General features: G+C 37.6%; 1 protein-coding gene and 1 pseudogene across 3 annotated transcripts in view; both read left to right on the top strand.

Moving 5' to 3' along the window:
- The window catches only part of IFT88 (intraflagellar transport 88), a 126,390-nt gene that overhangs the window by 51,640 nt on the left and 59,266 nt on the right, over positions 1-15,484 (top strand). For all 3 annotated transcript variants that reach the window (XM_003279164.4, XM_003279166.4, XM_030813268.1), the window contains 2 exons: positions 5,222-5,308; positions 15,197-15,296. In XM_003279164.4, coding sequence (XP_003279212.1) covers positions 5,222-5,308; positions 15,197-15,296 — 187 coding nt within the window. The remainder of the gene's footprint in view (positions 1-5,221; positions 5,309-15,196; positions 15,297-15,484) is intronic.
- On the top strand, positions 1,549-1,728 carry LOC115835351 (annotated as a pseudogene).

Raw genomic sequence — 15,484 nt, 5'->3', positions numbered from 1 at the left:
ACATAAGTTCTACATAATCTCTTTCAGAACCTACTTTCCTTTATGAAGGTAGAAGTACCTTACTACCAAAATCAGACCGTACCAAAAAAAAAAAAAAAGAAGTAAACTACAGATTAATATCATATGAATATATGAATATAGACTCAAAAGCAAATTGAAATATTAACAAAATTTAAAAGAATTATGCATCTGGACCAAATGGGATTTGTCCCAGGAATGTGAAACTGGTTTAACATGTAAAAATCAATTAATATTATACAGGTGGCCAAGCACGGTGGCTCATGCCTGTAATCCTAGCACTTTGTGGTGCTGAGGTGGGTGGATCACTTGATCCCAGGAGTTTGAGACCAGCCTGGGCAACATGGTGAAACCCTGGCTCTACTAAAAATAACAAAAACTGAGGTGGAGGATCACCTGAACCTGGGGAGGTTGAGTCTGCAGTGAGCCGTGATCACGCCACAGCACAGCAGCCTGGGCGACAGAGTGAGACCCCATCTCAAATAATAATAATAATTAATAATAATATTGTATAGGATATGAGTAGAATGAAGGATGAAAACTGCACAACCATCTCAGTAGAAACCAGGAAAATTTTTTCACAAAATTCAAAATGTTTTCAAGATTAAAAACAAAAAGTCCAACAAGAAACAAGTAGAAAGGAAGTTCCCCAATTTGATTAAGGACATCTGTCACAAACTCATGGCTAACATCATACTTAATGGAAAGAGACTAAATGCTAGCCTGGGCAACATGGTGAAACTCTGTCTCTACAAAAAAATATAAAAATTAGCCAGACGTGGTGATGTGCACTGCATTCCCAGTTATTTGGGAGAATTGCTTGAGCCTGGGAGGTGGAGGTTGCAGTGAGCCAAAATTGTGCCACTGCACCCCAGCCTGGGAGACAGAGCATGACCCAGTCTCAAAAAAAAAGACTGAATGCTTTGCACCTAAGATCAGGAACAAGATAAGGATATCCAACTTTTACCAGTTTTTTGTTTTGTTTTGTTTTCTGAGATGGAATCTTGCTCTGTTGCCCAGGCTGGAGTGCAGTGTCACAATCTCAGATCACTGCAACCTCTGCCTCCTGGGTTCAAGCGATTCCCCTGCCTCAGCCTCCTGAGTAGCTGGGACTACAGGCGCCTGCCACCATGCCTGGCTAATTTTTTGTATTTTTAGTAGAGATAAGATTTCACCGTGTTGGCCAGGCTGGTCTTGAACTCCTGACCTCAGGTGATCCACCCACCTTGGCCTCCCAAAGTGCTGGGATTACAGGCATGAGCCACCGCACCCGGCCCACTTTCACCAGTTCTGTTTATCATTGAACTGGAAGATTCTATCTTTGGCAGTTTGCAAAACAAATAAACTTAAAACTGGAGTTAAAGACATCCAGATTAGAAAGGAACAGTTAAAACCATCTTTTTTCAGATGACATGATCTTGTACCTAGAAAATCCTAAGGAATCGACTTAAAAACTGTTAGAATAAATGAAGTTGTAGAGTAAAATAAATCAATATACAAAAATCAATAGTGTAGTGCAGTAATATATTAATATCTTCTCAGCCTTTTGGCTATAAGATCAAGTGTAGTATTTGTATATCTGATGCTTCCGCTATCTAAGGACAATCTGTTAAATGGATTTTTGGAGCAGGGAAATTGAATAGGACCTTGCTCCATCTGCTCTATGCATTGACCTGGTAGTGCAGTAACTCCACGAACTGTGCACCCCCTCAGGAAAAAAAGAAGAAATATATTATACACTACCAATGAATTATCCCAAAAATGAAATTAACAATTACATTTATAATTGCATAAAAATTATTAGGAATAAATTTAATGAAAGAAATGCAAAACCTAAACTCTGAAAACCATAAAACATGGAAAGAATATAAAGATACTAAATAAATTCTGTCATATTTTTATGGATAGGCACTTAATGTTGTTAAAATGGCAGTGCTCCCCAAATTAATGTACAGATTCAGTGCCACCCTTGTCAAAATTCCAGCAACATTTTTACAGAAAGTGACAAATTGATCCTAAAACTCATATGGAAATGGAAGAGAACCAGAATGGCCCAAACAGTGTTGAAAAAGAAAAGCAAAGTTGGGGCTCAAACTAGAAAGCAACACTGATGAAGACACTGTGAAGACAGAGGCATAAATGAATGGAATGGAATTGAGAGACAAGGAAAAAACTCTTACATTTATAGCCAGTGGAGGTGCCAGGAAAATTTAAGAGAAGAAAGGAGAGTCTTTTCAACAAATCGTGCTGGGAAAAGCGGATATTCTCTTGCAAAAGAATGAAGTTGTACATCTCTTTCACACCATACACAAAAATTAGCCTAAAATGAACTATAGACCTAAATGGAAGAGCTAAAACTATAAAATTATTAGAAAAAAAAAGAGAAATATCATTGACTGTGGGTTAAGCAAAGGTTTGGTAGATATGACACCAAAAGTACACGTGACATAAGAAAAAAATAGGTAAATTGGACGTTATCAAAATTAAAAACTTAACGTACTTCAGAGGACGCTATCCAGAGAGTGAAAAGACGACCCACTGAATGGGAGAAAATATTTGCAGATGATGTATCTGAGAGGGGACTTATTTCTAGACTATACAAGTAATGTCCAGTTCAATAATAAAAAGGCCAATAGCCCAATTAAAATGTGCAAAAGATATGAATAGATATATCTTCAAAATAGATACACAGATGCCCAATACACACATGAAAAGATGTTGAACTTCAGTAATTGCTAGGGAAATGCAGCTGAAAACTGCAGTGAGATACTATTTCACACCTACTAGTATGCTATAATAAAAAAGAAAATAACAAATATTGGCAAGAGTGTGGAGAAATTGGAACTCTTAAATGCTGATGATAGGAGTATAAAATGGTGCTTTGTAAAACAGCCTAGAAGTGCCCCAAAAGGTTAAGCATAGACTTACCATATAACGCAGCAATTTTACTTCTAGATATTTACCCAAAAGTAATTAGAGTATGTGTCCACATGACAACTTGTATACAGATTTTCATAGTGATATTATTCATAATATTGAAAAATAGAAATAATCCAAATGTGCAACAATTAATGAAGGTATAAATAATATATGGTCTGTCCATAATATGGGATGTTATTCAGCCATACAAGGGAATGAAGTACTGATACATGCTGTTAGGTTGGTGCAAAAGTAATTGCGGTTTTTCCCATTGAATGCAATTACTTTTGCACCAACCAATACAATACAGATGAACCTTGAAAACATGATAAATGAAAAAGCCACTCACAAAAGACCACATGTTTTATGATTCTGTTTATATGAAAGGTATAAATTAGGCAAATCTATAAAGACAGAAAGTAGATTAGTGGTTGCCAGGGGCTGGATAGGCACAGGGAAGTGTCTGCTAATGGATACTATGTTTCTTTTTGGGATGATGAAAATGTTTCAAAAGTGATTGTGGTGCTTGTTGCACAAATCTGTGACTATACCTAAACCATTACATTGTAGACTTTATATTGGGTGAGCTGTATGGTGTATGAGTTATATCCCTATAAAGCTGTTTTTTAAAAATTCAGAAATATGTTTTTAAAATTACACACCATGACCAAGTAGGATTAATTCCAAGGCTGCAAGATTGCTTCATTATTTTTAAATCAGTCAATGTAATTCACCATACTAACAAACTAAGGAAAAATCACGATTCAGTAATGTTGAGAAAGGTCTCTCTTATTTCTTATGTTTTTATGATGAATGAGTGTTGAATTTTGTCACATGCTTTTTCTGTAACAGTTGACATATAACATGGATATTACTCAGCAACAAAAAGGAATGAACTATTGATGTACGCAACAAATTCGATAGATCTGAAGGGAAGTATACTGCACGAAAATAGCCAATTCCAGAATATTATATATAATCTTATTCTTTATAACACTCTTAAAATGATAAAATTGTAGAACTGGAGGTCAGATTAGTGGTTGTTCGTAGAGGTGAAGAAGGGGTTGGAGTTGGAGGGAAACAAAGGAATGGAAGTATAGTGGAAATATTCTGTGTCTTGACTGTTATCAATGACAGTAATCTGGTTGTGATATTTGAAAGATGTTACTGTTGGAGGAAACTGGGTAAAGGGTACGTGGAATCTCTATTATTTTTTACAAATGCGTGTGAATCTACAGTTGTCTCAAAATAAAGTTCAAAAGAAAGAATAACAAGATGAATGTTGAATGACTTGGAAAGATTATTTCTTTTTTTTTTTTTTTTTTTTGAGACGGAGTCTCACTCTGTCACCCAGGCTGGAGAGCAGTGGCCTGATCTCGGCTCACTGCAAGCTCCGCATCCCAGGTTCATGCCATTCTTCTGCCTCAGCCTCCCCAATAGCTGGGACTACAGGCGCCTGCCGCCACGCCTGGCTAATTTTTTGTATTTTTAGTAGAGACGGGGTTTCACCATGTTAGTCAGGATGGTCTGAATCTCCTGACCTTGTGATCTCCCGCCTTGGCCTCCCAAAGTGCTGGGATTACAGGCATGAGCCACTGCGCCCGGCCTGGAAAGATTATTTCTATATTAATACAGCATAGTATAAAGAACAAGTTATAGAATAGTATATACATTTTGAGTCCGTTTTAAAAACCACTACTTACATATAAATTCAAGAAGAAATGACTAAGAGAACTTTTACCCACCACTATAAATTGGTATATCCACTTTGAAAAGCACTTGGAGATTTTCCAGTAACCTTGACGATACATATTTTATATATGTACGTGTACATATACATATACACACACGGATACAAATGCACATATATACACACAAAAGCAACAAGTAGTAATTCAGTTTTACTCTTTACCACACACGATTTCTTCAGTCTTAATTTCACTCTTTACTTTCGTGTCTGCAGTGTAGGCTCTGTAAGTTCTGCTGCAGGGCCTTGTGTTTCTCCAGTATCTCTTCAGTTTGTCAGAAGGCATCATAAAGCAGAAAAAGAAAAGAAATGAACACTGTTGACCCAGCAGGCAATCATGGCTTGCTAATTACATTTCCTAGTCATGGTTTTAGACCTGAATCATAAATAGATTTCTATGGTACCTGTCCATTGTTTAGTAGGCTTTTGTGGTATGTTAGTTTTGATAGATAATGTTTACACTTAAATTTTAGGAAATAAATCCAAACTATTTTATATTGTATCTCTAAATACAACTTTTTGGTTTATTTGATACAGGAAAGCCATGGCAGAAAAATACATTATGACATCTGCAAAACTCATCGCTCCTGTAATTGAAACATCTTTTGCTGCAGGTTATGACTGGTAAGAGAGAAAGTCTATAATACTGCATGGATATGGTTTTTTTCATAATTTATACTTTTAAATTTAAATTAATATTGTCATTAGAAAAGTGAATATGAATGTTGATTCATATTTATCAAGCAGATAATATTATATGTTAAGATTAATATAGGCTATTGTAAAAGTTCCTAATAAGATATTTTTCTTATTACTCATGTTATTTTGTAAATAAAGTAGTTATATACCACATTTCAGTCAACAATGGACCACACATATGACAGTGGTCTGGTAAGATAGGAAGCTGAAAAATTCCTATCACTAGTGACGTTGTAGCTGTCTCGAAATGGTAGCACAATGCATTATTCACTTGTTTGTGGTGATGCTGATATAAACAAACCTATGCTGCCAGTTGTATAAAAGTGTACAGTAATATCCTAGGCCTTCACATTCACTTGGAGTTTATTTTGTGACTCATCCAAAGCAACTTCCAGTCTTGGAAGCTCCATTCATGGTAAGCACCCTACACAGGCATGACATTTTAAAAACCTTTTATACCATATTTTAATTGTACCTTTTCTATGTTTAGATAGATTTAGATATACAAATACTTACCATTGTGTTATATTTTGCTTGTAGTATTCAATACAGTAACATGCTGTAGAGGTTAGGAGCTCTAACCTCTAACCTAATGCTAGGAGCATTAGGCTATACCATATAGCCTAGGTGTGTTGTAGGCCATGCCATATAGGTTTGTGTAAGTATACCCTATGATATTTGCACAATGGTGAAATTGCCTAATGACACAATTCTCAGAACATATCCCCATCATCAAGCGATGCCTTACTGTACAGTAAATACATAAACCAGTAACATAATTGTTTATTATCAAGTATTATGTACTGTACATAATTGTATGTGCTGTGCTTTCCTAAGACTGACACAGTACAGTAGGTTTGTTTACACTAACATCACCACAAACACATGAGGTGTGATACAGCATTACAGCACCTAGGATGTCACTTGGCAATAGGAATTTTTCAGCACCGTTATGTTATGGGACTACTGTTGTCTATATGGTTGGTCCTGGACCAGAACTTTTTTTTTTGTTTTTTTGTTTTGTTTTGTTTTGTTTTGACATGGAGTCTCGTTCTGTCTCCCAGGCTGGAGTGCAGTGGCGCAATCTCAGCTCACTGCAAGCTCCACCTCCTGGGTTCTCACCATTCTCCTGCCTCAGCCTCCCAAGTAGCTGGGACTACAGGCACCCACCACCAAGCCCGGCTAATTTTTTTTTTTTCGTTTATGTAAAAATTTATTTGACCAAAATGTAGCAAAAGGGATACTATTACATGTGATACAGTTGCAATAATCTAAAGAAAAGTGTGGATTTTATTCCATTGCACAATTTGCTAGTGTATTTCCTGGGTGGTGGGGTGGGTGGGTAAGGGATTCAGATAAGCCAGAAGCAGGGTGATTTTTAGTCGGAATTGTAAACTTTAGTTGGCCCCCACACGCTGCTGGGGAATGTGGAATGTTCCAGCTCTGAGAAGTTAACTGAGAAAAGAGAAGTCAAACAAAGCTGATACGTGCAGCCCTGTCTATAGAATCATTCATTATCCAGTTTAATCAGGAGTTTCTTGGTCTTTTATTAACTTGGTCCCAAAGAAGGAATTCAAGTCCTAGATAAGTAAATCTTCAATTTGCTATTCCCTGAAGGATGGAAATGAAGTTGGGCCAATTTTTAATCTCTGCTGCCAGAGAGGTCCTTTCTGCTAATAGATAAAAACTCTTTTGCTCAACTTAGTAATGACTTACAGTCTATTGGATATGGCTGACCTGAATTGGACTGAACTCCACCGTATTCCTGCTGAGTGGGTCATTACTGGAATGAGACATTTACTCTTCAGAGAACAACTTTATTTTTATTTTATTTTTTCTTGAGATGGAGTCTCACTCTGTCGACCAGGCTGGAGTGCAGTGGTGTGATCTCAGCTCACTGCAATCTCCACTTCATGGGTTCAAGCGATCCTCCTGCCTCAGCCTCCTGAGTAGCTGAGACTACAGGCAGGCGTCACCATAATTTTTGTATTTTTAGTAGAGACAGGGTTTCGCTGTGTTGGCTGGGCTGGTCTCTAACTCCTGACCTCAAGTGATCTGTCCTGGTCTCCCAAAGAGTTGGGATTACAGGCGAAAGCCACCGCGAAGCCTGGCTAATTTTTTTGTATTTTTAGTAGAGACGGGGTTTCATCATGTTAGCCAGGATGGTCTCGATCTCCTGACCTCGTGATCCGCCCGCCTTGGCTTCCCAAAGTGCTGGGATTATAGGCATGAGCCACCGCGCCTGGCCGGATCAAAACTTTTTTATGTAGCACATGATTGTTGTTCATTGGAATTGCCCTGGTTACTTGTTAAAAGTGCAGATAATCTGTCTCCCCACATCTTTCTCTGTAGATCTGAGTCAGGGTTCTGAGATCTGGAGTGAGTATTTACATTTGTGTCAAGCCTCCCCAATGATTCTGATACCTACTATACTGTAACTCTTTACCAGTGGTATGACTGCATATTAAAATCAGGGGATTTTAAATAGTCCCAACACAGAGGCTGCACGGTACACTAGTTGAATCAGAATTTCTGGGTGTTGGGACAGAGGGATTAGTATTTATAAAGTTGCCTAGGGGGTTCTGTGATATAAATCCCACATACAGAACCATTGCTCTATACTATGCAAATAGTTCTTGAATGCCACTGACTGAGGAACTCATTAAAAGTAGAGATTCAGTTGGTCTTAAATGGGATAGAACATCTGTATTTTTTAATGCTCTCCAGATAGCTGTCATGTGTAATGGAAATTACACATAATTCAACTGTTTTACTGAAAAACAGAAGAGAAAACTTAGTTCTGCAATTATTTGCAATTTTTACTATGAATTCTTCTGGCATTCTTACTATATTTCTGTTAACTTCTTTGTATATGATTAAATTATTATTTTTTTCTTTTTTTTTTTGAGATGGAGTCTCACTCTGTCACCCAGGCTGGAGTGCAGTGTCGCGATCTCAGCTCACTACAAGCTCCACCTCCCGAGTCCACGCAATTCTCCTGCCTCAGCCTCCCAAGTAGCTGGGACTACAGGCGCACGCCGCCATGCCCGGCCAGTGTTTTGTATTTTTAGTAGAGACAGGGTTTCACCGTGTTAGCCAGGATGGTCTTGATCTCCTGACCTCGTGATCCACCTGCCTTGGCCTCCCAAAGTGCTGGGAGATTAAATTATTTTTAACCTTTTTTCTGGAATTATTTATGTTTGTTAAATATAAACATACAAAAAATTACCCAAAATGGTAACTCAGCTCAACGATACATCACAAAACAAACAAACATTTAACCATTGCATACCCTAATAAATAAAATTTAAAGAATAGAACATTGTTAGCACCTTACAAAATGCCAATCCTAATCACTGGCTACCCAGCTCTGAAGAGTGACTGGTGTCCCTGAAGAGTGACTTTGATGATAATAACTTCCTTGCTTTTCTTCATTCTTTAACCACCTAAGCAGGCATCCATAGTTTAGTTTTGCCAGGTTTTAAAAGCATTATATAAATGGAATCATACCGTACATATTCTTCTGCATATGACTTCTTTTACTGTATGTTTGTAAGTGTTGTCCATGTCCTCGCATGTAGCTATGGTTTGTTCTGTTTCATTGCTATCTAGTAGTTCATGGTATTAATATGTAAAAATGTATCCATTTCAGTGTGACTGGGTGTTGTGATTTGCAGTTTGAACCTGTTGTAAATGCTCCTATCAATATTACGGTACAGTTGTGCACATCTCTTGGTGGGTGGTGCCTATATTTCTGTTAGATATATACCTATGAGTGAAATGGCTTGATCCTATGGTGTGTATATGTTCAGCTTTAATAGATTCCGCTAAACAGTTTTCCAAAGTTCCTGTACTTGTTTACACCCCCACCAACAGTGCATGAAAATTCGAATAGCTTACAGATACTTGGTGTATTTTGTATTTTTTCATTTTAGCCAGCCATACTGTGGCATCTCATTGTAGTTTTAATTTGCAATCCACTGACAGCCGATTTTATATGTTTATTTGCCATATGAATATTATTTTTTGAAAAGTGCCCGTTCTAGACTTTTGCCCTTGTTTCTATTTCTTTGGTTAGTTCTTTTTGTGTCCTTTTGAGGCAACTTTTGCACACCCCAACTTCATGAAAATATTTTCCTATGTTTTCTTCTAGAGGTTTTACCTTTCACATTTAGATACAGGATCGATATGGAATTGATTTTTGTGTGTAGTGTGAAGTAAGGTCAAGATTTTTTTTTTCTTTCCTCTCTCTTTTCTTTTCTGTAGTAGGACTATCCAGTTAACCCAGCATGATTTATGGAAAATGGTTTACTTTTTCCACTGCACTGTAATGTCACCTTTGATGTATACCAAATGACTATGTATTGGTCTGTTTGTGGAATCTTTATTCAATCCCTTTGGTCCATTTATCTACTCTTGTCGTCAAACCACATTGCCTACATTTCTGTAGTTTATAGTAACACTTGATATCTGGTAGTGCTATGATCTGAATATTTGTGTTCCCCCAAAATTCATATGTTGAAACCTAACTCCCAAAGTAGTAGTATTAGGAGGTCATCCCTTTCGAGGTGATTAGGACATGAAGGTAGGACACTTTATTTTTATTTTTATTTTTATTTTTTGAGACAGAATCTTACTCTGTCGCCAGGCTGGAGTGCAGTGGCGCGATCTCGGCTCACTGCAACCTCCACCTCCCGGGTTCAGGCAATTCCGCTCCCTCAGCCTCCTGAGTAGCTGGGACTACAGGTGCCCGCCACCACGCCTGGCTAATTTTTTGTATTTTAGTAGAGATAGGGTTTCACCATGTTAGCCAGGATGGTCTCAATCTCCTGACCTCGTGATCTGCCTGGCTCGGCCTCCCAAAGTGCTGGGATGACAGGTGTGAGTCACCACATCCAGCTGGTAGGACACTTTTTGAATAGGATTAGTGCCCTTATAAAAAGAAACTCTGGAGAGCTAGCTAGCCCCTACTATTATGTGAGGACACAGCAAAAAGACAGCATTTATGAACCAGGAAGTGGGCCCTCACCAGACACCCAGCCTGCTGGCGTCTTGTTCTTGGACTTCTCAGTCTTCATAACTATGAAAAATAAATGTCTTTTGTTTAGGCTACCTAGTTTATGGTTTTGTTTTGTTTTGTTTTGTTTTGTTTGACAGAGTCTTGCTCTGTCACCCAGGCTGGAGTGCAGTGGCACAATCTCGGCTCACCGCAACCTCCACCTCCCTAGTTTCAAGAAATTCTCGTACCTCAGCCTCCCAAGTATCTGGGACTAAAGGCACGCACCACCACACCTGGCGAAGTTTTGTATTTTTAGTAGAGACAGGATTTAGCCATATTGGCCAGCCTGGTCTCAAACTTCTGGCCTCAAGTGATCTGCCCACCTCAGCCTCCCAAACTGCTGGGATTACAGGTGTGAGCCACCACACCCGGCTGAGTTTATGGTATTTAATTATAGCAGCCTGCACAAACTACAGCAGGCAGTATAAGTCCTCCAGCTTTGTTGTTGAGGATTACCGTGAGTATTCTTGGTCCTTGTCATTTCCACATAGATTTTAAAACCAACTTGTCAATTTTCCCAAAACCTGCTGAGATTAAAAAAAAAAAAAAAAAGACTTTTAAAAAAAAGTCAAAAATCCAAAGACTTTTTTTTAGAGCAGTTTTAGTTTCTTAGCATAATTGAACAGAATGTACAGAGTTCCCATATCTTTTCCCCACTTCCTACCCAGAGCCTCCCTCACCAATATGCCATCCCAGTGTGGTACATTTGTTACAATCAGTGAACCAATATTCACATAGTATTACCATGTGAAGTCCATAGTTTATGTTAGGATTCTCTCTTTGTGTTTTAATTCTGGGGGTTTTGACAAATGCATGATGTCCTGTACCCACCATTATAGTATTGTATAGAATAGCTTCACTGCCCTAAAAATCTCGTGTGTTATACCTATTCATCCCTCCCTCTCCCAAACCCTTAGCAACCACTGATTTACTGTCTCCATAGTTTTGGCTTTTCCAGAATATCACAGGGTTGGAATCATATAGTATGTTGGCTTTGCTGATTGGCTTCTTTCATTTAGTGGTATCTCTAGAGTATCCCTTATCCACAATGCTTGGGACCAGAAGTGTTTTGGATTTTGAGGTTTCTTGGATTTTGGAATATTTCTGTTTACCAATTGAGCATCCCAAATCCAGAGTCTGTTATGCTCCAGTGAGCATTTTCTTTGAGCGTCATATTATGTCTGTGCTCAAAAAGTTTCAGATTCTATTGTATGGATGTTTGTTCGTTCACCTATTGAAAGGCATCTTGGTGGCTTCCACATTTTGGCAATTTTGAATAAAGCTGTTATAAACATCCATTGTGCAGGTTTTTGTGTAAACATACAGTTTCCCCTCTTTGGATAAATACCAAGGAGCATGATTACTGGAAATTACAATAAGTATATATTCAGTTTTGTAAGAAACTGCCAAACTCTTTCAAAGTTGCTGTACCATTTTGCATTCCCATTAGCAATGGATGAGAATTTCTGGGGCTCCACATCCTCACCAACGTTTGGTAATGTCAGTGTTTCAATTTTGGCCTTTCTAATAAGCATATGGTGGCATCCCATTGTTGTTTTAATTTGCAATTCCCTAATGACATATGATGTCAAGCATCTTTTCATGTACTTATTAGCTATTTGTATACCTTATTTGGAGAAGTGCTTGTTCAAGTCCTTTACCATTTTTGAATTGGGTGGTTTGGTTTTTGTTTTGGAGTTTTAGGAGTTTTCTATACATTCTGGATATTAATCCCTTATCAGATACATGATTTGTAAATATTTTCTCCCATTCTATGGATTACCTTTTTAGTCTGTTGATATTTCTTTGAGGCAAAAACTTCTTAAATTTTCATGAGGTCCGCTTTGTCTATTTTTTCTTTTGTTTCCTGTGACTTTGGTGTCACATCCAATAAATTGTCAAATCTAATGTCATGAAGCTTTTGCTTAGTGTTTTCTTCTAACAGTTTTTTTAGTTTTAGATTTTACAGTGAGGTCTTTGATTCATTTTGAGTTAATTTTTGTACATAGTGTTAGGTAAGGGTGCAACTGCATTACTTGTGCGTAGTTTTCCTGGCATTGTTTGTTAAAGACTCTCCTTTTCTCATTGAATAGCCTTGGCATCCTTGTCAAAAAGCATTTGACTGTATAGGTGGTGGTTTGTTTTTGGGCTCACTGCTCTATGCTATTGGTCTACATGTCTGTCTTCCTGCCAGTACCACACTGTTTTGATTACTGTAGCTTTGTAATTACTCTGAAATCAGAAAATGTGAGTCCTTCAGCTTTGCTTTGCTTTTTCAAGATTGTTTTGGCTATTTGGAGTCCCTTGAAATTGCTTATGAATTTCAGGATGGATTTTTCTGTATCTGGAAAAATAAGCCATGGGCATTTTGGTAGAGATTGCATTGAATTCATAGATTGCTTTGAGTAGTATTGATATCTTAAATGTAGTAAGTCTTCTGGTCCATAAACATGGGACGTGTTTCCATTTATTTATGTTTTTGTTTTGTTTTGAGACAGAGTCTTGCTCTGTCGCCCAGGCTGGAGTGCAGTGTCGTGATCTCAGCTCACTGCAAGCTCTGCCTCCCGGGTTCACGCCATTCTCCTGCCTCAGCCTCCCAAGTAGCTGGAACTACAGGCACCCGCCACCACGCCCAGCTAATTTTTTTTGTATTTTTAGTAGAGACGGGGCTTCACTGTGTTAGCCAGGATGGTCTCGATCTCCTGACCTCGTGATCCTCCCACCTCAGCCTCCCAAAGTGCTGGGATTACAGGCGCGAGCCACCACGCCCAGCCTCCCTTTATTTATGTTTTAAAAAATTTCTCTCGGCAATGTTTTATAGTGTTCCATGTTCAAGTCTTTAACCTCCTTGGTTATCCTTATTCCTAAGTATTTTATTCTTTTTGGCGCTGTTGTCAATGGAATTGTACTCTTAATATCCTTTCCAAGTTGTTTGTTTTTAGTGTATAGATAAATGGAAGTGAATTTTGTGTGTTGATTTTATATCCTGCTACATTGCTTAATTTCCAGCAAGTTGGGCATTTTTATTATCTTTTCCTTTTTTGATTTCTAGTTTAATTTTATTGTGGCAGAAGATAGTTGTTGAATAATTTCAGCTCTGAAATTTGTTGCAGCTTGGTACATAATCCAAATGGACTTGAAAAGAACATGTATTCTGCTGTTGTTGGGGATAACCTCCTATGTATGTCAAGTCAAATTTCTTAATGTTTTGTTCAGACCTCCTTTTTTTTTTTCTTACATTTACCAGTTTGTTATAATAAAGGATTTTGCAAAGGATGCAGATGCAGGGATGCATAAGGTGAGCTATGGGAGAAGGGGCATGGAGCTTCCATTTCCTCCCTGGGCGCCACCCTCTAGGAACCTACATGTGCTCAGCTATCCGGAAGCTCCCCGAACCCTGTCCTCTTGGGTTTTTATGGAAGGCTCATGACTTCAGCATTCCTTCCCCCAGGGTTTTGGGTGAGACTCTCATGTGAGGGCCACAAACAGAAAGGCAGGGGAAGGTCAGAGGCCTGCACTTGAGGCCTAACACCCCCATTATACCAGAAGACTCTAATAAAGGCTATGGGAGTTATGAGCAGGAACCATGGATGAAAACCTATATATATATCATAACACCACAGGCCACTCCCTTATTTTCAACCATGGATCCTTTATATAAATACTCTCTCTGTCTCTCACACACTCACACACACACATTAATAATTAGTTAAGTCCATCATACTGTGTGAATGTCTCCCAGGAGGAGGCCACTCAGGTTTGCAGGTTTCCTTACACTTGTTCAGGCTGGAGTGCAGTCGTATAAAATGATAAATCTTTATGGTATACAAAATGATGTTTTGATACATGTACACATTGTGGAATTGCTAAATCATATGCATTACCACACATACTTGTTATTTTTTGTAGTGAAAACACTTAAAATCTACTCTCTTAGCAAATTTTAAGTATATATTATTAACCATAATTCCCTTGATGTACAATAGATCTCTTCAACTTATTGCTTCATCTAACTGAAATGTTGTGTTCTTTGACCAATGTCTTCCCAGTCCCACCACCCCCATCTCTTCTGTTATTGAAGTAAGAGTCGTGACCTACTAAATTGATTTCAATAACTCAATTTGAAAAATGCTAGTCTCGATGCAGTGGGTTTGGTATCAACAAGAATTGGGTTCAAATTCTTAGTTGACACTCATTTTCTACCTTTGTGATCTCAGATCTTCCATTTTCCTATCTATAAAATAAAAATAATCCTTTTAGGGTTGTTGTGAGGATTAAACATATTAATGCTTGTAAAGCAATTAGCACTGCCCCTGATATAGAGCAAACAGCAAATGTTTTATGCTTTTATAAAGAGATCTATTTAAGTTGGGACACAAAAAATTAAATATGTTCTACAAGTTCTGTAGAATTTTTCTCACCATGAGAGCATTTAATATGGAAAAATATGTAGAAACTGTCATGTTACAAATTGTTGTAATAGTTAATTCAAAAATGAGAATGTAGATATCAGTCCAATTTTTACTTAAAATGATTAGACATTAAAATAGGCTAATGATAAATTGGATAAGAAAAGTAATTTAGAACTGAAGACTTCAGTAACTGAAAACCTGTGTTGGAGCAAATCGAGTGCTTACCTTTACAGAGTACTAGGGACCCTTTAAAAAATCTTTGAAAAGCCACATTTAAGAAAACCAACAGCATCAATATACTAAAACAAAATCAAGTAAGCTTTTTTATGCTTTCCCTTATAGGTGTGTGGAAGTGGTGAAAGCTTCTCAATATGTAGAGCTAGCCAATGATCTGGAAATAAACAAAGCAGTTACATACTTGAGACAAAAAGACTATAACCAAGTAAGTTTTAAAAAAATTTTAGATGGAATTCCGTATCTTAATTGGTCATAGCATTAAAAACAGGTAAACTCCTTTCTAGAATAATGTTATCTGTGATTATTCTGAAGTTGAATAATATTTTTATTTCTATTTTATGTTAATTTGCATTAAAATAGTTTTAAACTTTTATTAATTTTTGCATGTTTGTC

Source organism: Nomascus leucogenys, chromosome 5 (genome assembly GCF_006542625.1).
Source record: "Nomascus leucogenys isolate Asia chromosome 5, Asia_NLE_v1, whole genome shotgun sequence".
NCBI classification, from domain to species: domain Eukaryota; kingdom Metazoa; phylum Chordata; class Mammalia; order Primates; family Hylobatidae; genus Nomascus; species Nomascus leucogenys.
The sequence above is the reverse complement of the archived record's forward strand: the minus strand, read 5'-3'. Positions and strand labels throughout refer to the sequence as shown.